Source organism: Lepidochelys kempii, chromosome 2 (assembly GCF_965140285.1).
Source record: "Lepidochelys kempii isolate rLepKem1 chromosome 2, rLepKem1.hap1, whole genome shotgun sequence".
NCBI classification, from domain to species: Eukaryota; Metazoa; Chordata; order Testudines; family Cheloniidae; genus Lepidochelys; species Lepidochelys kempii.
In genome coordinates this window covers 249,711,818-249,736,268 of record NC_136381.1, presented here as the reverse complement: position 1 = coordinate 249,736,268, position 24,451 = coordinate 249,711,818, and the positions used below count along the sequence as shown (strand labels likewise).

The window sequence follows — 24,451 nt, the reverse complement described above, 5'->3', positions numbered from 1 at the left end:
ATTTTTATTTCAGTGTATTTAACTTTATTTCTAATTATTTCCAGAAAATTTTGTTAGTCATGATATTGTCTAAAGCCAAGAGGAATAAAAATGCCGTTTAACTCAACCTAACAACTACTTATCAGCAGTCTGATATAAAATACTTTACTCATAACTTAGATTTTGCTTAAGTTGACTATTATATGTAATTATATAGAGGACAGATAGGTCAACAAAACACATCACTCAGACTTACCATTTATGCAGATCTCAAAAGGTTCGCAAAGGTCATCCTCAAATAGGCAGCCTAAAAACACAACGGAAAGTTAAAATCAGTACAGTTTTCAAACTGTGGATAATTGGTAGAGTACAGACTTCTTAGGCTATTAAATCCTCAGTGAGATTCAGACATTTGGTTGACCTTAGGTTTCTAAATGGGGCAGTACAGAAAATCAAGAACATGGAAACAGGCTTGTCAGAAAGCTACTCTCACTAAATGTACACTTCCAGAACAGCATTGGGCCCACTTCTCCCCCTCCCTACTCTACAAATGATTGTATCTTCCTTGTTCCTGACAATAATATGAAGAGCCTCATATTCTGCTTATCTGTTTAGGTGCCATCACAAATTAGAGTATGCTGAGACCAGCACAGTGACCTAGTGGATAGTATAACATGGAACTCAGAAGTCCTCTCAATATACTCTGTTTGAGGTAAGCTGAAGCTGGTAATCAGGCAAGTATTGCTTTCAGCAGTTAAGGGACCAGGTGGAATGCAGCAGGGCTGGATTTAGGCATTGACACCATAAGATCATGCCTAGGGCCCCAGCTCCTTGAGTCATGTGATTATATCAGACTACCAGCTGTCATTTAAAAACATAAAAATAAGATTACGGTGCAGAGAAAACCTTCACAATGAGGATGAGTGTGCCAATGCAGCAATGCCTGCCTCATTGCCTCAGTTTGCAGACAGCCTGGAAAAATCGCTCTGAGAGATTTTCTTATTTCCATGGGGTGTTAACTCCCAGACTCACTGTTCTGAGGGCCCCTGCCATCAACACCCAAACAGAGGACTCTGTATCTGGTTGCAAAGCAGTCCCAGCCCACCCACTCATGCACATAGATACTGATGACTGGGGTAAGTACTGTCCCCTACCTTCCCCTGCTGTTGACTTCACTACTCTCAGTGGCGGAAGTCCTGCTACTATCCCTGTTGCTTCCCTTTAGAAAGGGCCCCTGATGCTGCTCCCAGAAGGAGAAAAGGGCTCTCCACGATGCTGCCCATGCCATGCTCACTCCAAATGGGGGCCACAGTGCAGGTGGAGAGTCTCACGGTAGAGGCATCATGCTGTGCCTAGGGCCCCAGTCTGTCTTAGTCCAGACCTTCAGTACACTAATTATTCCATCTCCTGACAATCAAACCTGACAACTCGATAAAGAATTGGGATGGGATGCACTCAAAAAATACTCTACTCTGAACTCAGGTCATGCCTTCCACACAGATCTCAAATCTCTTGACAAACATTACACTTCACAACATATCTGAGAGGCAGGTATTGCCTCAGATGCACAGATGGGCATATGGAGTCCCGGAGATTAAACTGACTTGCCCAGTGCCACACAGTGAGTCAACACCAAGTCAGGGCATTTAACTCTCAGCACATGGTCTAATCATTGAAGCAAATTCCCTCTATTCCCAACTCGGCCTGCCTCCCCAGATGCAGAGGAAGTGCAAATATCACTACAACAATTCTTTGATCATAGGGAGATTCCTGGAGTCAGCAGCTCTAAACTAGAGTGAGTAAAAGCCTTAGTGCAGGTGAAATCCTGAGTCTCTTCCTTGAAACGGAAAGGGTTTGGAAGGATATAAAGCACTGGTGAGGGAAAGCTCATACAATGATCTCTCTCACACACACACAGCTGCTCATCTATGTTCCTAAATTAGGTATCCGCTGTAGGCTGTGGAAATGGAATGAAAATGCATACAGCACTTTACACACATACATGGATGGAGTCTGCATGCACAATATGACAGAGCAGTAGATGGTTGTTTCAAATTATGAACTCCATTTTGTATTATGTGCTGAAAATGTCTTAACTTTCCCAAGGCAAACCTGTTGTGATGAATTCTAGTCTGATGCTCTACCCAGGAAACATGTTTCACTCCTCATCAGTCGAGAGCCATCAACTGTCTCTCAACTACCAGCCCCTGTGGAATAACTGATTTTCTACACGGGCTGAGGATGAGTGGGGAGGGGCCTACTTAATGGCAAGGTCCTGCTCTGTGCTGGGAGCCAACCATCAGTGCACATAAGAGGGACTTCCAGGAGAGAAGGGGTAGGAGGGGTTTCTGCCCAGCCTGAAACAATGATGATTCTGGGACTCACAGAAGGGTTGAGATGAGACTAGGGGAGGGTGAATCTCAGGGCTTGAGTACTCTAAGAGTAAATTTTCTCTGGTTAACGAATTCCTTTGCGAAGGGGTCCTTGCCTTCTTGTCACATTATCCCTGAAGGGGTTAAACTAAAAGCCTGGAGTGCCCACAGCTTAGGTGGAGCTCTGGAACTACGTAAGTGACTGGGAGGGGCAGGGGGTTCAGGAATTCTCAGATGTTGATTTCTGGGCCTAGGGCATCAGCACTCCACATTCCAAAGAAGGGTGACAGACGAGATCTGAGTCATGGGAACATGGCCCATAGACCCAGAGCTACAAACAGCGACTAGACTCTACCCTGTTGACTTGAAAGCATGGTGGGACCCAGCAAGTGGATCCATTCATAACAGAATGGTGATTGTACAGTGAGGCACTGAGTCAGGTTCTAACATATTAGTAGTTTTTAAAAAGTGGAAAGGCCCAGAGAAGGCCTAAATTATGATCAATAAAATGAGCATGTTAAGTATGAAAAATGGAAACACCAAAGCCCCATCAGTATGAATATATGACTCAAATGCACTCTGTAATTTTGCTTGATCTGTTTTGCATTATCAATCTATTTTCCTTAAAGAGCACGGGAAAACTGATTATATACTGCTTTACATTCTCTTTTAATAACAGTTGACTATTAGATGTTGATTAGAATGAGGCATCTGATTCAATTAACCCTGAAAGCCAATTCCTTGAAGTGAAAATTCATAAACCCAGTGTAGGGCAAACCATACCCAACCTTGATTACTGTAAAAAGTCTACAAAACCTTCAAGCCTCCTTGAGATATGTGATATTTCAAATTATTCATTACCAGCGTTAAATGCTAGACATACATCACCCAGCCAGTCAATATGCTAATTTAACTGCTAATTTATTTTTGTTGTTATTTGCTGTAACATTAAGAAGCACATTCATTTTAAATATCATCTACCTACTAATACTAACGATGGTAATAAGTCACTCTCGAAGAGTGAAGAGGCATTATATCCAGCAGACACTTCATTCAGTTCCTGCATTACAGGATCAAAAATACACTTAATTTTCCAGCAAAACAATTCCCCTCCCACCTAACTTCCAGCCAAACACATGAAAAGTTGATGCAGTTACCCCAAGCCCTAATGAAATAAAACACTGTTAAACATTTTGTTTATACAGAAGCACTTTAAAACCAGGATCACCATGAAACTATCCAGCTGTCTAAGGAGGCCCACTCCTGAACTGGTTGAAAAGCATAATGAAGAAAAGGACCTTTGAAAAAGTCCATGTTGGTCGAGGCCAGTGGTGGGCAACCTGTGGCCCGCGGGCCACATGCAGCCCATCAGGGTAATCCACTGGGGGGCCATGAGACAGTTTGTTTACATTGACCATCCATGGGCACGGCTGTCCGCAGCTCCCAGCGGCCGCAGTTCGCCGTTCCCGGCCAATGGAAGCTGCGAGAATCATAGAATCATAGAATATCAGGGTTGGAAGGGACCTCAGGAGGTCATCTAGTCCAACCCCCTGCTCAAAAGCAGGACCCATCCCCAATTAAATCATCCCAGCCAGGGCTTTGTCAAGCCTGACCTTAAAAACTTCTAAGGAAGGAGATTCCACCACCTCCCTAGGCAACGCATTCCAGTGTTTCACCACCCTCCTAGTGAAAAAGTTTTTCCTAATATCCAACCTAAACCTCCCCCACTGCAACTTGAGACCATTACTCCTTGTCCTGTCTTCTTCCACCACTGAGAATAGTCTAGAACCATCCTCTCTGGAACTACCTCACAGGTAGTTGAAAGCAGCTATCAAATCCCCCCTCATTCTTCTCTTCCTCAGACTAAACAATCCCAGTTCCCTCAGCCTCTCCTCATAAGTCATGTGTTCCAGACCCCTAATCATTTTTGTTGCCCTTCGCTGGACTCTCTCCAATTTATCCACATCCTTCTTGTAGTGTGGAGCCCAAAACTGGACACAGTACTCCAGATGAGGCCTCACTAATGTCGAATAGAGGGGGACGATCACGTCCCTCGATCTGCTCGCTATGCCCCTACTTATACATCCCAAAATGCCATTGGCCTTCTTGGCAACAAGGGCACACTGCTGGCTCATATCCAGCTTCTCGTCCACTGTCACCCCTAGGTCCTTTTCCGCAGAACTGATGCCTAGCCATTCGGTCCCTAGTCTGTAGTTGTGCAGTGGGTTCTTCCGTCCTAAGTGCAGGACCCTGCACTTATCCTTATTGAACCTCATCAGATTTCTTTTGGCCCAATCCTCCAATTTGTCTAGGTCCCTCTGTATCCTATCCCTGCCCTCCAGCGTATCTACCACTCCTCCCAGTTTAGTATCATCCGCAAATTTGCTGAGAGTGCAATCCACACCATCCTCCAGATCATTTATGAAGATATTGAACAAAACCAGCCCCAGGACCGACCCCTGGGGCACTCCACTTGACACCGGCTGCCAACTAGACATGGAGCCATTGATCACTACCCGTTGAGCCCGACAATCTAGCCAACTTTCTACCCACCTTATAGTGCATTCATCCAGCCCATATTTCCTTAACTTGCTGACAAGAATACTGTGGGAGACCGTGTCAAAAGCTTTGCTAAAGTCAAGATACAATACATCCACTGCTTTCCCTTCATCCACAGAACCAGTAATCTCATCATAGAAGGCGATTAGATTAGTCAGGCATGACCTTCCCTTGGTGAATCCATGCTGACTGTTCCTGATCACTTTCCTCTCATGTAAGTGCTTCAGGATTGATTCTTTGAGGACCTGCTCCATGATTTTTCCGGGGACTGAAGTGAGGCTTACTGGCCTGTAGTTCCCAGGATCCTCCTTCTTCCCTTTTTTAAAGATTGGCACTACATTACCCTTTTTTCAGTCATCCGGGACTTCCCCCGTTCGCCAAGAGTTTTCAAAGATAATGGCCAATGGCTCTGCAATTACAGCCACCAATTCCTTTAGCACTCTCGGATGCAACTCATCCGGCCCCATGGACTTGTGCACGTCCAGTTTTTCTAAATAGTCCCTAACCACCTCTTTCTCCACAGAGGACTGGCCATCTATTCCCCATGTTGTGATGCCCAGCACAGCAGTCTGGGAGCTGACCTTGTTCGTGAAGACAGAGGCAAAAAAATGCATTGAGTACATTAGCTTTTTCCACATCCTCCGTCACTAGGTTGCCTCCCTCATTCATTAAGGGGCCCACACTTTCCTTGGCTTTCTTCTTGTTGCCAACATACCTGAAGAAACCCTTCTTGTTACTCTTAACTCTTAACATCTCTCGCTAGCTGCAGCTCCAGGTGCGATTTGGCCCTCCTAATTTCATTCCTACATGCCCGAGCAATATTTTTATACTCTTCCCTGAGAAGCGGTGGCCAGCACATCCCTGCAGCCCACGCCACTTGCTGCAGCTCCCATTGGCTGGGAATGGTGAACCATGGCTAAACAATCCCAGCTCCCTCAGCCTCTCCTCATAAGTCATGTGTTCCAGACCCCTAATCATTTTTGTTGCCCTTCGCTGGACTCTCTCCAAATCCTTCTTGTAGTGTGGGGCCCAAAACTGGACACAGTACTCCAGATGAGGCCTCACCAATGTAAAAGTAATCAATCTCCTGTCGCCCATTCCCATTCCCAGCTTCTGGCAAACAGAGGCTAGGGACACCATCCCTGCCCATCCTGGCTAATAGCCACTGATGGACCTAGCCTCCATGAACTTATCTAACTCTTTTTTGAATCCTTATAGTCACAACAGCTTCTGAAAAAGAGTTCCACGGGTTGATTGTGCGTTGTTATCATTGTTAATTTTTCAGTCCTTTATTTTAAGGTTTTGTGATAGGTATGCTGTGTGTACCGCAATGTGAATTAACACAATATAAAGACTTCGTGTATTAACAACATAAAAAGAATTAACTTCTCAGTGAGTTACAATAGTGAGTGCCAAAAGAGTTTATGTGCACAAGTAATCAAAGTAATCAAGTAATCAAAGCTGATTAAAGTAAGTACAACCCACATTATGAAGTTCAGAGGGCCAGGCCAAATCATGCAGGCACAAGGACTTCTTGTACCCAGAATTCAGCGAGTGAAAAGAAACAGCCAGATTCTTCCCCCTTGATGGGTTCGGTGGTCCTCTCTCAAAAATCACTTGTTCTGTGGATTTGAACCGTTCATCATTTTTATAAACCCTTCTGATAAAGGAATTCACTACAGCTGAGCCAAGCATAAGCCCCTTCTCCTCTCCCAGCTGGGTTCTCTGGCACTCTCTACAAGAAGAACATACAGATTACACCCTCTGCTCAGGGAAAACCCTCACTTCTCAACTAGCTAAAGGGCAGAATCCATAGAGCCTGTCACTGCACTGGTTCCAGCCTCTCTCTTCCTCTAGTTTATCCCCATATATTTTTGTTCCCCATTATGTCAAGGTCATTCCATGGATACAATCAACCAAATAGTATTGGAAATGGCTTTTCAAGCTCTTCAGCTCCTGAGTGCAGAGACTGTGAATTTTAATCTCTTTATGAGTAACACATTCCTCTTCGTGGGTTCTGACAAAAATTATCCATTCTAACCAGGCCAGGTCACAAAGTGAGGCAGAGTGTCCCAAAATTTAATTCTACTGGGTTTATTATAAATCTCCTCTCTTAAAAACAAAGACAAGAAAGGAAAGGTTTAGACACTTTTATTAAAATGCAAGAATGATATAAAATTAATATGCCACACATTAAATAAATTAAAACTAACTGATAGGTCTCCAAATGTAACAGTAAATGGGGAATCATCACTGAGTGGATGTTTCTCTGGTGGGATCCTGCAGTGGTCAGTTCTCACCACTACTCTAACATTTTTATCAAAGACCTGGAAGAAAACATAAAATCATCACTGATGATGATTTTATTATTTTAAGTTCGCAGATGACACAAAATTGGGGGAATGGTAAATAATGACTAGGCCAAGTTACTGATACAGAGCAATCTGGATCTTTGTTCACACAAGCAAACAATATGCGTTTTAATGTGGCTAAGTGTATACATCTAGGAACAAAGAATGTAGGCCATGCTTACAAGATGAGGGCTCTGTCCTGGGAAGCAGTGACTCTGAAAAAGATTTGGGGATTGTGGTGCATAATCAGCCGAACATGAGATCCCGGTGTGATGCTGTGGACAAAAGGGCTAATACAGTCCTTAGATGCATAAACAGGGGAATCTCAAGAAGGAGAAGAGATATTATTTTACCTCCGTATTTGGCACTGGTGAGACCACTGCTGGTATTCTGTTTTCAGTTCTGGGGCCCACAATTCAAGAACGATGTTGATAAATTGGAGAGGGTTCAGAGAAGAGCCATCAGAATAATTAAAGGATTAGAAAACATGTGGTAGACTCAAGGTGCTCAATCTACTTAGTTTTACAAAGAGAAGGCTAAGTGGTGACTTGATCACCCTGTAAGTACCTATATGGGAATACAGATTTGATAGTGGGCTCTTCAGTCTAGCATAGAAAAAGTATAATGTGATCCATTGGCTGAAAGTTGAAGCTAGGCAAATTCAGACTGGAAATAAGGCATACATCTTTAACAGTGAGGATAGTTAACCACTGGAACAATTTCCCCAGGGTTGTGATGGATTCTCCATCACTGACAATTTTTAAATCAACATCGGGATGTTTTTCTAAAAGATCTGCTCTAGGAATTATTTTGGGGGAAGTTCTATGATTGTGTTATACAGGAGGTCGGATTAGATGATCACCATGGTCCCTCTGGCCTTGGAACCTATGAAGTACAGAACCAGATTGTAGGCCACTATGCTATGTCACTCATCAATGACTCTACGTCACTTCAACCTCATCTATGGGGAAAATGAGCAGCACAGAGCCTAAGACGACATCTATGCTATCAAAAATGTTGATAAACAACAAAAGCGACAACAGCAGCACAGACCACAAAGAGAACATTATGCATATTTTCCCCACTTACCAGCCTATGATAATATTGCATTAATTGTATCTCCTTTATGAGTTCTTCAAGCTTGTGGGTGGTTTCACCACCCAAGGAAGGGGGATGAAGCTTCAAGTATTAGTCTTTTTAAAGCCCTTTCCTCAACGATGGTTTTATTCTCCTCAACACAATAGCAAATAAATTGAAATACAATATTTTCCCCAGAGACTTTCCCTATGTCAGCCAGCCAGGAAAAAAGAGAACGCAGTCTTACACTTACAGCCAGCTTCCCCTTCCTTTTAAACTCCCCCTGCAGTGGCCACGTAACCAGCCAGGACCTGTTAACCTTTTACAGACTGTAATGCATTCACCTCATCACAAGTTTGGGGTGTGTGTGTGGGGGGGGGGTGGGGGTGTGTGTGGGGGTGTGTGGGTATGGGGGTGTGGGTGTGGGTGTGTGGGTGTGTGTGGGGGTGGGTGTGTGGGGGGGTGTGTGGGTGTGGGTGTGTGTTTTTAAGAACTATGCTGGTACAAACAGTCATTTAATATTCTTGAGAACACAGGTTGTTCCACCTGCTTCTACCGCATTGACATCCAGCTGGCGCCCAGCAGCGCCCTGCAACAGAAAACCCAGGAGATCTTTTCCCTCCAAACATTGCTGGTGATGGAAACAACCGTGCGAGGGCCCCAGAAGACAAAAAGTAGGCATGTCTGATGTGCTTCTTTGGCTCACTAGAGGTTCCTCAGGGCAAGATTTGAGTATTTTATCTTTACCAGCTGCGGTGAATAGCTCTGGACATAAAGTACATTTCAGTTTCCCTAAAGGAAGAATTAGAGGATAAGGATCAATGGCCAGATTTTTTGAAGAACTCCACTCCCATTTAGATGCCTAAAAATTATCCAGATTTTTCACAGTATTCAGCACCCAACATGCTAAACTCTTCTGAAAATACGATAACTTATTTTGTGAACAATTGGGAGTTAAGTTCTTTGGAAATTAATGACTTAAAGAGGTGGGCTGGCCCACTTGAGAATCTGCAACCCCCTCCACTAAGTGGTGTGGTGACACACAGCTCTGCCTGGTCAGCTGAAGAAGGAACTCACTGGTCACTCCAGCTCATGTGATTTCCCCCCCCCTTCCTTCCATACATACACGTACACACACACAAACCAAGTCTACAGCTCTACTGGGGGGCAAAAGTGACTGGGACAATTTGCTTTGAATAGGGCACAAAAGTCAAGTATAGTTCTTCTTAGCTCACCAGATTTGTTTTTGGGCACATTACCAGTATAGTACCAGCATGCATGTAAATTAAGAGGAGTTGTGGCTGAAATCTGTAAACTGCTCAAATCCTATCAGTTGCATATAAAAATCTACTATTGTTTGTTTTCATTGGTTTAATTTTGGCATTAACTCAGTTAATAATCTTCCTTTCCTCCCTTTTTTTCTTTGTGCTTTCTTCTCTCTCCATCTTCTTCCCAATGTCAAATTTCTTCCTCATTCTCTTTTCTAAAATATTTCCCCTTCTTCTCTTCTGTTCCCACTCCTCGAGGCTCTCATCACTCCCTGCCCATAACCTTCACTCACTCTCTGCTATTTAAACACCACAGGCACTTACTGTCCCTCGCAAACCCATGCACCCATCACTCAGCAACTATTCCACCCGTCTTAACCACACACACCTCATTGCCTCATCCTCTGGGACGTTCAATAATTCCACCCACCTCACTTCCTGAAGGAGGAGTTATCTGGGTATGCCACCCACTTTCCTTTTGCTGGGACTCTCATGGAGTCCCCCCTGCACTTCGTTCTGGTAGATTTCTGGGCAGGTACAGTGGGGAGGGTAAAATTTGCCCCCCTTTCAACTTCTCTTGTACTCGAGCATTTACTGGTTGCACTCCCTTTCCTGCTGCTGGGGCTTTCAGGGGATCCAACCACTTCCAACTGGAGGGAGGCAAACTTTTCCACACCTCTGAACCTGTAGAGGTGAGTCCACAACTAGCTAAAAAGTAGAGCAAGTTAATCTCAAATCAAAAACATGTCAGTTCAAAAATAACAGGGAATATCATTAACAGAGACTTCATACTGAGAGAGTGAGCAAAAGATGCATGACATGGATTAATGAAACCAGTGCCAGTTCTAGCCCATTGGGGCCCTAAGCAGGAATATTTTGGGGACCCCCTCTGCACACACAACACATACTAATAATTAATAGGAGGACCCTTGAGTTGCTCGGGGCACTAAGCAATTGCTTAGTCTGCTTTTGCCTAGCATTGGCTCTGAATGAAAAAATTAAAAAATTTTTATTAAAGCTAATGTAAAAAAAAATATGTAATACATAGGTTGAGAAAAGAGTGTCTGTACATCTGGGTATAGTGCTTAGATTATCCACAAAGACAGAGTTTGTTTTTAAAAGTCATATGATACATAGAGTACATAATCAGCAATAACCCAAATTTAGGTGAATAAATTTAAGAATACAGTTTAGATATTGGCATCCAAGTATTCAGGTACATCACTCATTAGAAGTTGTACAAAGAAGTTGTGGAAAGCAAAATATATCAATGAGCGAAGATTGTCCCTCAGTAATTGAGAATTAGGGTAGGTTGTCCATTTAGGAAATACAATCCAGCAGGGAACTCTTTCAGTTACTTTCCTTACTGCGCTTCTCATCAGCACTCCAGCTCATCCCTCCTGGTATTGTTGATGTCCGGTGATGTGTTCTATGCAGATGTCCCTCAACCATTTGATGGCATCCGATACCATAAGTTGCCGCATCAGCCGAGTGTAGCATTGACTGATTCTGCAGTCTCGCAACACTCACTCGTTATTGGGGTCCTATGCTCCTAAGGCTTCTACGATCAGCACATGTGTCTGAACTGGTAACCCCTAGCTCTCAAGGTGTCAGCCAAAGGGGCATATTTCTCCACCTTTCAAGCTCAGGCATCACAGAAGGCCGGGGTCCTGTTCTCGAACGGCACTGTGACGTCCACCATGATGATCTTCTTCCAGTCCTCATTGGTATTGACGATGTCCTGTCGCTGTTGGCTGTCAGTTCCAGGGATGGTGGAGTTCATGGCAAACTTCCCTATGGGTGGCGGGATGGCTCTGGCCAGGCAATCTTGGATGGCATTGTGTCACAGCTGCCAGGCTCTGGAATGGGGCTTGCAGCTACACAGGACATGGGGTAGCATCTCGTTGGCATAGCCACACTTCCTACATCATTTGTCCTGATTCCCGTGGTGGATGGCTCCATTCAACAGAGCACAGTTGAGCTGGGCCCTGTGGCTGAACCTCCAGTTGGCAAATTGGGTGAAGTTGCCCCTGGGGAGGAAGTTGTTGCTGGTGTCCCACTTGCACGTCACCTCGAAAGCTTTGCCCTTGTCAGGCTTCCGCTTCAGGTTTTCCACATACTGGCAGTGGATGGCATCCTTCAGGGTCCTCTGCAGCATGGTTCTAGCTTTTGGAGTGAGGATGGTGTGGTCCATGTTCTTCACCTGTGACACCAGGACTCCCAGCTCCTGGCATTCCTTGCATCACGTCCAGCGGCAGCCAGTATGTTTCTCCAGCCATCGCATACATTGTGGGCACGACTCCAGAGCGAAGCACAGTATCCTGCGTCTCTTCCACATTCGCTTTCCAGTGAGCCGCTCAGGTAGGTGGCAACATCTTGGTTGGAGGGGGTCCTGGCGATTCGCTTCCTGATGACATCCCGCAGAGCACTTTCTGCAATGTTCCTCAGCATGGCGTATGGGCACGTCAGAAGGCGGAAAGCGTGAGTGATCACTGCAACGTTGCACAGATCACTACGAAACCTGGATCTTTTCCTCTTCCCTCTCCCCAGATGGTTGTTTTATTGTTTACTGTTGTCTGTTGTCATATGCTAAGGCTGTACATTCTTTGGGTCAGAGACAGGCTTTTTTATTCCATGTGTGTACAATGCCTAGCACAATGGGGCCTGGATCGCTGATTGAGACCACTAGGCATTGAAATATATATATATATTGAAATATGATCCAAGCTAGAGGAATCCACTATGGAATAAATGTTTTTCATTTAAAAAAGAAACATGCGAGTATTAAAGCTTAAGTCAATGGCTACATCTTGAAGCCTCAATCACAATATGTATTAGTAACTTAATTGCTTTCTCTTTCAATATGACTATCCCTTCAACCTGTGCTGATAGGAGCACTATAAATACCCATGATACACAGCTAGATAAATATGTGAGGGGGCTACTTGCTGAGCTAACAGGCTGTCACTGCTTATTTTCAGCTTGTATGAAATATTCCTATCTCAGTTCCCCTGAGTGGGGTTACTACTGAACCCCCTTTGGAATTAAATAATCAAAGGAAAACCTATTTGGTGACAATATTATTACACATATTTGATTATTAGTATATTAATACAATGGTGATTACATCAATGTAGTGTCTTCCTGCTTGAGAGCACTGAGAAAAGGTCACTATTAACAATAATTGAGGATGTCAGCAGTAATAATATGAGCTTATGAGGCAAGAAGGTGTGATATGGTTGGATTTCAAAAGGCAGATGATATTTTGTGGGTAAATGTATGCCTCTGGGTGTTTTTTGTTGCATGTGATAATGCATATTAATAGACTTTAGGGTTTTTTTCCCCAACCAAAACTAAAGGCCATTTTAACAATGCTTTAGCCAAGCTTTTTTCTTTGGTGGAGGCCACCAATAGCTCTCGTGCTTTCAGCAAGTGGATGGCAAGTATAGAGTCTTCTTCAAGAGAAAGAAGAGAGGCGCAGTTCTGGGAACATTCTGCCTATTAGACTGACTACTAAGAGGCCGGACTCAACCCTTACTTTAGAAAAAATCACTGTAGAACAGTCTGTCATTGAGGATCACTGAGATCACCTTAAAACAATAAGATTAAAACAATTAATTATTAGAATCAGTCTAGAATTATTGAAAATTAGTCTAGAAATCTGTGCCTTTAACCCACATCTAGTGTCCACGACAGCAGCAGTGAAAAGGTGATTTAATTTCACTAAAGCAACCCAGCACCTAAGAAAAGATCTTTATATACTAGTGGTCTTATTGGTAAGGAACGAAAAGATCAGTAGCACTGCAGTCTAGACTATATGGTCCATTTCTTTAAAAACTAGAAAAGTTAATCGGAGTGTTAAAGTGATGTATATAGACTTTCATCTTCAGGTCACTGGTCCAAATCCAGGCCACGTTAATAACAAGTTTCAGTAAATACCATCTCTTTGCTCTCTTGTGTTATTTGTGAAATGAGTTTGGTGAACTCAGTTTAGTTCCCAGTAAAAAAATGTCTACATCACATAAATCACCATTTCCGACTGACATCTTTTTTGCACTCTCAGCAAAGAAGTCAAGGGTTGGAGAAGATAGCCAAACAAAGTGAACCCTCTCACCTCTAGAGAGAGATTTTTCCAGTTAAATGTTTAAACGCATCAATGGAAGATTTTGAGAAACTTTTGCTGTTACTGCCAACTCCATACTTATTCAGGGGAAAGAATAATGCAGCCTTGATGGCTGTCAGTCTAAAACTTTCCGTGAGCACTAGATCCTCTCATACACAAACATGAAAAATGTACTGGGATGCAATATCTGAGCTTTGTTTTACAGAGTTCATATTGTGCTGGAATTTCAGGTCCTAACCATTAAAAAAGTATTTATTTTCCATAGTCATGGTTTGGACAATTTGGGTAAGAGAAATAAGGAAACCTTGGGCAAAGAAATTAAAGAAAGACTGCTCTGGGACAGCATAGTTTGAAAAATGGGGTTCTTAAGGTAAAATTTTCTCAAGTCCCTAAGTGATTTCAGAGCCTAAATCCCATTCTCAAAAGTGACTTAGACACATAGGAACCTAAGTCTCAATTTATTGAAAATTTTATTCTAAATAATTGGCAGTTGCTACATTAATTATTATTAAAGTTGCCCCTTATGCACTGGAAAAAACTCCCATTATTACTAGCTCAGTAAGGATCAAGAAGAGATACAGTTTATGGACTTTCCTCTATAGATTGTCTATGACAAAATGAAAATGGAGTTTTGGCAATCATAGAATATTAAGGTTGGAAGGGACCTCAGGAGGTCATTTAGTCCAACCCCCTGCTCAAAGCAGGACCAATCATCCCAGCCAGGGCTTTGTCAAGCCTGACCTTAAAAACCTCTAAGGAAGGAGATTCCACCACCGCCCTAGGTAATGCATTCCAGTGCTTCACTACCCTACTAGTGAAAAAGTTTTTCCCAATACCCAACGTAAACCTCCCCCACTGCAACTTGAGACCATTACTCCTTGTTCTGTCATCTGCTACCACTGAGAACAGTCTAGATCCATCCTCTTTGGAACCCCCTTTCAGGTAGTTGAAAGCAGCTATCAAATCCCCCCTCATTCTTCTCTTCTGCAGACTAAACAATCCCAGTTCCCTCAGCCTCTCCTCATAAGTCAATATTAATTAGTTAATATTTGCAAAATGCTTAAAAGATGTAAATTCAACGCAAGTTCAAACAATCAGTGTTGAGTTATCTCCCACCACCTCCGAAGGAAAGTAATTTACTCATGATATTTGAGGTTGGAGCACGTGTCCCAGTTTCAGTTTGTGAAGACTTTAGAGAGCAATTTGTAAAAAGCAAATTTTGAAAGATGACCTGTTTGGAGTTTAGTGGCTATTGTATTCTAATCTATTTGAGATCTTATACTACATACTTCACTGAGGTACCTGGGCACCTTCCAGAAGTGCAGTAAGTGACGGGACTAGCATCTGTGACATTTTTCCATCTTTCTTCCTTACTCTCTCCAGATGGAATATTGTTTGATTTATTTATCTCTGTTGCACAGTTGATCCTGCCAGGGTAAAATTTCAACTAAATTGGGAGGCAGCAATTTGGGAGAGTCAAAATATATCTTAGACCTTAGTGGGGAATGACGGGATGAAGGATAGGCTAGAGCAAGTCATCAAATGTGTGTTTGTTTCAGGAAAGTGGCGGCTAGACAAAAATACAAACAGGTTGGGAAGAATGAATGGCAAGCTCTCAGAGCTATATTTCACAGCTGAATAGTCCAGGAGAGAGGTGGGGACCAACTAGAGCCCCAAGAGACAAAAATAATTTCAGAACATCCAGATTTATAGGTCCACTAATTTTAATTTGAATATAGTTAATATTTACCAAGCGCATTTAAAAAAGCAGCTTTGTACCCGTCAGATGATTTTGTATCCTTTTGATACTATTATATATAGTGCCACACTCACTTAGACTTAGATATGTTATTGAAAAGAAAAGGAAAGCATTATGTACATGTGAAATCTTGTAATATTTACACAAAACAGCTAAAAGAAAAGAAAAGGCAGCTTGGTGTGGTCCCAGTCAAATGCTCATGAGCGTGGAGACATGTATAGTTCATGAAGGACATAGGAGAGAAGCAATGAAAGTCAAAGTTCTTAAGGGAAATGACTTATATTAGGCAGGTAACCCAATGCATTACTCCATCAAAATGTGTCTATTTAGCTGAACCTGAAAATGCAGCCTTTCCTTATCAACAACAATATGGGACTGAGGTACCAGGAAATGGGTCAAATAAGGATATGGGAGCATGCCAATGCTAACAGTGTCCTGTGAGAAGGAATAAACCTTTTGCCTTGCCACAGAAAAATGAAAGAACTTCGTAAATGTTTGTGTACTTTATATTTTTAAAAGCTACAGAGAATTCAGTTGTTCTAATTCAATATGATTGAAGTATCTCTCTACAGATAATCACTATTCACCATCATGTATTTTGTTCAACTTATGATGGAATTACAGTGAATATATAGATGTATATATAGGATTTAAATTGCATTTTTTGTCTGAATGAGATATAGGGAAAGACTTAGGACAATACTGTACCATGCTGATGCAAAATTAAGCCCATCTCAGATAGTTTCTAAACCTATTCCAGATTCTGCTCCAAATTCACTGCCAGTGTAAATGGACGAGACTCCACTGTATACCAACAAAGATTTTGGTTCTCCGAGTGAATGGGTCTAATTCAGATCTCTACCAGTTGTAACTATGGAGCCAGGCCCCAGGTCCCCTCAGCACAGAGAAGGTGGACTTCATGGAGTTACTCCCAATTTACATGGGTGTATATGAAATCAGAGTCAGAGCCCAAGTTTCCCAGGATACAGCACACTGACTCATTCAAGTTGAACTCCAGCCCTGTGAACACCAAGTGATTGATGTTCCTTCAACAGACTAACAGCTGGAAGACATGCACCATAGACACACATTTCAGAGCGGTGGTTAAGACAGACTGGAGATTAAAGCAATTGGGGAAGAAGCCAAGAAAATTAGAGCTAATTTAGAAGTGAAAACTGATGCATGCTGAGTTGTAGTAGAAATCAAGTTCTAGTTTCTTCCAAAATTGTAAACAAAAGATAAAACTCTCTCTCTCTGTAAAAAATAATAAACCTCCTACATTTTAGAAGCTCACCCAGCTTTTAAATTTTTTTTAAACCACCGAAGGAAGGTTGGCCCTTAGGAAAATTTCAGTTTAATAAGAAAAAAGTACAGGCCTTGAATGGCTTCAGTCATTAACCAATACAGTCTTTCACCATGAAGAGTAACCAAGAGCAGCTCCTGCCTAATAGCAATTCTAAGACCTACATGTGAAAAAAACCCCAAAACCCACTAATACATCTACCCGTTTTCATTTGAATTTCTCCCACTGAAAACAACAGTCTTCACATCATCGGTGTGAAAAATTAACCTTATACATCTTGGGGAACAAAGGAAAGATCTGGGGAAAAAGAAAACAGTTGCAGGCCCCCAGTCTCAGTGTAGTGAAGAGAACTCTCTCCTCTCTACCAGCAAGTGAGGTCTAATGGGCAAAGCACTGGACTCTTATGTTCTATTCCTAGATCTGGCCTTTAGTGCGACCTTGCGCAAGCCACCCCACCTTTCTGTTTCTTCCCTGTCTTGTCTATTTAGACTGTAAGCACTTTGGGTCTTATTATGTGTTTGTAGATACCTGGTACAATGGAGCCCTGATCAGCACTGGGGTTTCTAGGTGTTACTGTAATATAGCTAATAACCTGATATCTTTATTCAGCTGTTGTATAGCTTAGGGATGTCTTTTGACTACGAGAGAAAAGGAAAACATATGTAAAAAAATGTCCTCTGGCCATGCAATGGCTGAATAAAGATGTCAGGAAGGTTTCAGTACAAAGCAAAGAGGCATTTTCCTGCAGACTTTTTTTTAGTTATTATTTGAACAGCAAAGTCAGTGCCACTCCTACTCCTGTTCAAATAAAGCAGAATGATCACAACAGGGAATATGCAAAACCTCCTTGCCAGTCACTGCACTGTGGACTGCCTGAGCTTTTTAGTTCTACTCTGCAAGAACTGATGTGAAAAAAAGTGGAAAGAAAGCATCTCTGGGACATTTCCAAGGAATTCTAATTAACCTCCTGGAGAGGGTGAGCTGTAGATGAACAAGGAGACCCCCAGCCTCCAGGTGACAGCAATCGCTCATGTTCCTGGTTTCCTTTCAGACTGTTACTGCTCGTTCTTTTCTTGACTTGTTAAACAGGCATCTCTGATAAAGTGATGGATTTCTCTCCAAGACCTACCTCCCTTGTTATCGTACTGTAAATTTGAGTGACTTATCTAAAACCGTTTGATTGTAACTGAAAGACTAATCAAGGGCAACTAAAAGGTTTTTTTAAATTATTTAAAATAAAGAAAAAGCTTGTTTCAGGCATGCAGCCATCTATTATTCCATTCTTCTCCAATGAGAAGGAATTGCAGCCAGCGTGATCGTACTGCAGTGGCAATTTGTGACGTGGGTACAGTGTACATTATATAGAGCACATTGGAGCTTCATGGGGTCATGGCTCACTAGCAGATCACAATTCATTTTTGAGAACAAGTTAAGGTTGCACACTGTTATCATCCACAGCTATAGTTAAGTTGGAGGCTGAAATCCGCACCATTTATGTTTCGTTCCCTTTACCTTCCCTCCAAGAAACATATCTTCCAAACAAATGTTCCATACAGCAAACATGAAACTCTTGCCTCCAAAAATAAATAGATCAGTGAATATATGAGCAGGTGCACTTAATTTACCTTCTATTTATACTGTCACAGCCTATCAGTGTAAAAAGCCAAATAAGCTCTTCTTACTCAGCTTCCTACATCTCTGCTCACATCATCACCACCTAGTATTCTGCTCATTCTTTCCATTCATCTCCCACCCCTCTCTATACCTTCTTCTATGCTCCCCCTTCTGCCTGCCAATATGGGAAATTTAGGCCCAATGGTTAGGTAATTCCCCAGGGATGTGAGAGATCCCAGTTCAATTCCTTTCTGCAACTTCTCTGATCATCTGTCTTGGATGGTTTAGAAACAACAAATCCTGCATCTTGGCAGGGTGTTAGACTAGATCAGTAGTTCTCAACCAGGAGGTACCTAAACTCATCTAGATATTTGCCTAGATTTACAACAAGCTATATAAAAAGCACTAGTGAAGTCAGTACAACCTAAGATTTCATACAATTACTTGTTTATACTGCTCTATATCATAGAATCATAGAATATCAGGGTTGGAAGGGACCTCAGGAGGTCATCTAGTCCAACCCCCTGCTCAAAAGCAGAACCCATCCCCAATTAAATCATCCCAGCCAGGGCTTTGTCAAGCCTGACCTTAAAAACTTCTAAGGAAGGAGATTCCACCACCTCCCTAGGCAACGCATTCCAGTGTTTCACCACCCTCCTAGTGAAAAAGTTTTTCCTAATATCCAACCTAAACCTCCCCCACTGCAACTTGAGACCATTACTCCTTGTCCTGTCTTCTTCCACCACTGAGAATAGTCTAGAACCATCCTCTCTGGAACCCCCTTTCAGGTAGTTGAAAGCAGCTATCAAATCCCCCCTCATTCTTCTCTTCCGCAGACTAAACAATCCCAGTTCCCTCAGCCTCTCCTCATAAGTCATGTGTTCCAGACCCCTAATCATTTTTGTTGCCCTTCGCTGGACTCTTTCCAATTTATCCACATCCTTCTTGTAGTGTGGGGCCCAAAACTGGACACAGTACTCCAGATGAGGCCTCACCAATGTCGAATAGAGGGGGACGATCACGTCCCTCGATCTGCTCGCTATGCCCCTACTTATACATCCCAAAATGCCATTGGCCTTCTTGGCAACAAGGGCACACTGCTGGCTCATATCTAGCTTCTCGTCCACTGTCACCCCTAGGTCCTTTTCCGCAGAACTGATGCCTAGCCGTTCGGTCCCTAGTTTGTAGCTGTGCATCGGGTTCTTCCGTCCTAAGTGCAGGACCCTGCACTTATCCTTATTGAACCTCATCAGATTTCTTTTGGCCCAATCCTCCAATTTGTCTAGGTCCCTCTGTATCCTATCCCTGCCCTCCAGAGTGTCCACCACTCCTCCTAGTTTAGTATCATCCGCAAATTTGCTGAGAGTGCAATCCACACCATCCTCCAGATCATTTATGAAGATATTGAACAAAACCGGCGCCAGGACCGACCCCTGGGGCACTCCACTTGACACCGGCTGCCAACTAGACATGGAGCCATTGATCACTACCCATTGAGCCCGACAATCTAGCCAACTTTCTACCCACCTTATTGTGCATTCATCCAGCCCATACTTCTTTAACTTGCTGACAAGAATACTGTGGGTATTCAATATACTATATGCTGAAATGTAAGAACAATATTTATATTCCAATTGATTTATTTTATAATTATATTGTAAAAATGAGAAAGTAAGCAATTTTTCAGTCATAATGTGCTGTGATTCTTTTGTATTTTTATGACTGATTTTGTAAGCAAGCACTTTTTAAATGAGGTGAAACTTGGGGTATGCAAGACAAATCAGACTTTTGAAAGGGGCATAGTAGTTTGGAAAGATTGAGAACCATTGGACTAAATGACCCAGTGGTTCCTTCTAATTCTATGATAAGAAGGCATGTGAACAATATCTGAAGTTCTGAGAGGCCAGGGAGGAGATTGGGAGAGACTTTTGCCCCTAGTGGAAGTGGGTAAGTGCCTTAACCTCTGGACTATACAGTCAGTCTAACTCTCGCCGGCTCAATTCATATTTAATTATTTATACAAAGTGCAATTGTATAATTGGAATCTTCAACGTGAGAGAGACCCACCCCAGAATATCCCATAGCAGGGACACTGGAACAGGGGAGTCCAAGGGACCATAGCCCGTCCACTTTTCACCACAAGCCCAGCCTCCTGCCCCTCCTCTTCCCTCCCCACACCACCCCCCGAGGCCCTACCCCCCAGTCAGGCCAGAAGCTGGAGTTCAGCCTGGGTAAGAGCAGCCCAAGGAGCCTGGGCAGCTGTGTGGTGCCGTGGACCCTCCACCTGCCTGGAATTGGGGGGCTTGAGAGCAGCTCCCAGCCCATGTCCCCAACCCCTGATCCCCCTGCCCAGGGCAGATGGAGGGTCCATGGCTCCCCAAAGCTGCCCGGGCAACTCTTACCATGATCCAGCTGTGGCTTTTCGGTCTACCCCAGGCCCCGCCCCCAGACCAGGCTGGAAGCCAGAGCCAGGGCATGGTAAGAGCCACACAGGCAACTGTGGGGAGCCACAGACCCTCCATCTGCCCTGGGTGGGGTACCCGGGGTACAGGGACACGGGCCAGGAGCTGCTCTCACATTCTCCCCACACAGGCAGGTGGAGGGGCCTGGGCTCCCTGGCCCAGCTCCGGCTCCCAGCTTGGCTGGGGGGCAAGGCCTTGGGGGGAAAAGGAGGGGTGGGGCCTTGTGTCCCCCCACTTCCCCACACACACACACTTCTAGGAAGAATCCATCACCCCGTCCCATAGTCTAGTGGTGAAGGCACTTACCCCACATCCAGTGGGGCAAAAATCTCTCCCAACCTCCTCTACTCTCCCTGAACTCCGATTGCTTCCTGCCTACCGACTCATCTCCCTCACTAGTGCTGGTTCAGTACCTGTTCATAGTAAACATCCCTAAACCTGAAATGGAAAGTCAATGGAGGCAACATGATCACAAGCAGAGAGAACTGAGTCCCCCTTCAGCAGGATGGGGAAACAAACAAAAGTGATGACTTTGGAATAAGGAGAGGCAGAAACTTGGGAGAAAAAAGCAAGAGACAGAATAGGTTTGATAGAGGGAATGGAGGGAGGAAGAGTTCGCTCAGTTGAAGAAAAAGGAGTATCTGTGGGGTGGAAATGGAAGAGACAGAAGAGATTTTTGAGGGAGGAAAAAGCAAGAAAGTGTTCTTCATATTAGTATTTTGAGGCATAATAATGTATTTAAAGTGTGAAATAAGTCCCAAATATCAGAGGTCAGTTAGTGGCAAAGATAAGAGAAGAACAGAAGTGTGCTTAACCCATTAGGCCACATGACTTTGGGGCAGTTTGGTCACCAGAACTCATAAGTGTGCCCTTTTGAGCAAAAGGGGCTTTTCACATTTTTTACCAGCATCCTGAGAACAAAATTTATTTCACAAATAATGTTATCAAAAACTTTCTAAATGACATATAACTTCTACAATTTCACTAAAGTTTCATGAATTCAAACAGATAAATTCTCTCAAAAATATTTGTGATAATATTTGGCTTAGTTCTAATTGTGGACTCTAGTCTTATAAGTGGATGTAAAGTGGCAGAGGAATGAGGTAAACATATTTGTATAGTCACATGGGACACAATATTTAATGTGGTTTAGAGTCAGCCTGGTAATTTATGTGTGCGCCTTCCTAAATTATTTTAATGAACTCACATTGTTCAGTAAGAAGTTTACTTTTTTCATAAAGGATCCGACCTGAACCAAAACACTAAACAGGAATCTTTATAGTAAGAGACTCCCCATTTTACCAATATCTTGCAAATCTAATATTGTAGTGTTGGCAGGTCTGGAATTTAATGCTTTGCAGACAGCGAAGAACAATGTGTATACACAACATGTAGATTTAAATTATAGTGATTATAAATGCAAAGCAAACATTTAGTTATAAAATACTCCCTTTATGCAAATATTTTGTGATCTTTACACAAAGGCAACAACAGCAGAGGAACAAGAATAAAAAATATCCCAAATAATTAAAATGGGAATTTTACAGTGCCTCCCTCTTTTTGAATTATATTGCAAGTACATTTTCAGGCTAGCACAGGAGTGGGCAAACTACAGCCCGTGGGCTGGATCCGGCCCGTCAGGGCTTTGGATCCTCCTGTGGGATTGCCACCCCTGCGGTGCCCTGGCCGCTCCCGGAAGCAGCCGGCACCACGTCACTGCAGCCCCTGGGGGAGGGAGGCGACAGAGGGCTTCGCATGCTGCCCTCGCCTGCAGGCACCGCCCTCCCCCCCACCCCCGCAGCTCCCATTGGCTGGGAACAAGGAACCGCAGCCAATGGGAGCTTCAGGGGAGGTACCCACAGGTGAGGGCAGTGCACAGAGCCCTCAGCCCACTCCCCGCAGGGGCCGCAGGGAAATGGTGCAGGCCGCTGCCGGGAGCAGCGTGGGGCCAGGGCAGGCAGGGAGCCCACCTTAGCCCCGCTGCCACCCCAGAGCCACTCCAGGTAAGCGGCGCCAGGCTGGAGCCCACACCCTGAACCCTTGCCCTGAGCCCCTAACCCCCTGCCCTGAGCCCCCTCCCGCACTCTGCATCCCCTCCTGCACCCCAACCCCCTGCCCTGAGCCCTCTCGTATACCCACTCCCCTCCTGCGCCCCAGCCCCTTGCCCTGAGTCCCTTCCTGCACACCGCACCCCCGCCCACACCCTGCACTCCCTCCCTCCCTGCCCCAGCCCTACATTCGTGGCCCTGCATGCAATTTCCCCACCCAGATGTAGCCCTCAGGCCAAAAAGTTTGCCCACCCCAGGGGTAACACAAGAATTCAAGGAGTACTTGTGGCACCTTAGAGACTAACCAATTTATTTGAGCATGAGCTTTCGTGAGCTGTAGCTCATGCTCAAATAAATTGGTTAGTCTCTAAGGTGCCACAAGTACTCCTTTTCTTTTTGTGAAGACAGACTAACACGGCTATTACTCTGAAACAAGAATTCAAGGGGAACATTTTAAAGCTTTCAGCTAAAATCGTCTTACAGAAAATTACTTCAGAGAAACAAACATGGAAGTATTCTGATATTATGAAATACCGTGCAAGTGAAAGCACACAGCACTCATCCACCTCTCTTCATTTCACTTTCTTGTGTATTCACTAGCTCAGCTTCATTCACACCAATGTCCTAATCTTTGTCAAAAGCTGGATTCTCTCTCTCCTTACAGGTAGTTGAAATATATGGTAGGGTCAAGGTACAAAGCATAGCTGCTGTGTCTGTAGTTTAATTTTCTTTTTTGAAGAGTCCCTCGCTTTTGTACAGATGCCTGGAACACATTTAATTAAAGGACACTTGGAAAATAATTTGAGTTTACAGAGTATGAGTTACACTGTTACTCTTCTGTGGACAAATCGTGCGCTGGCATAGAACACTTAACTGGGAATCCAATTCAATAAATTATCAGGAACATTACAGCTAAGAGGTTTCTCCTATCAATTCAATCTCTCTTTAGCTGTTGGTGGGAGGTTTGGAGAGCAGAAAAAATACATTTACACAACTTTCAATTTAATCAGTGCACATACTCACAGCTTAACAATTTGTCTGTATTTTTGTAAATGTTATTCCTATTGCTTTGTGTATAGATAACAGGAGCCAACCAGAGTGGATTACTACAAAGTCTAAAACTCAGGTTTGGAACACCAAGAATCCCTAGAAACCGCCAGTTCAAATACCAGCAGGATTGAATCAGCTCTTCATCCTTCCAACCTAAACACAGTAACATACAATTCATCCTCTAGAGGTCTGCCAGTGAGACCTTAAAACCCAAGATCATATCAGGTCTGTGTAGAGGTTAAAGATGACACAGCAATGTTTGTAAGAGTACATGTTTGCTCCAGTGTCCTTGGCCAAATTTTCCAAAACCTGGCTCGCACTATTGTTTATTGATGCATTTCAGTAGCAGTGTATACAATTTAAGAGGTTTGGCATGAAAAGTAGCATATACACATGTAAAACATTATTAGTAAATTACTCTTGCTTTTAGGTTTTCATGGCTCTCCATGAAGCACAGTGTGGGCTTCATGGCAGGTCTCAGTATTT

General features: G+C 43.5%; 1 protein-coding gene across 1 annotated transcript in view; it reads right to left on the bottom strand.

Moving 5' to 3' along the window:
- Positions 1 to 24,451, bottom strand: part of PTPRN2 (protein tyrosine phosphatase receptor type N2) — a 1,057,407-nt gene that overhangs the window by 923,546 nt on the left and 109,410 nt on the right. The window contains exon 2 of the mRNA XM_073334545.2: positions 236 to 286. Within this exon, the coding sequence (XP_073190646.1) occupies positions 236 to 286 (51 nt within the window). The remainder of the gene's footprint in view (positions 1 to 235; positions 287 to 24,451) is intronic.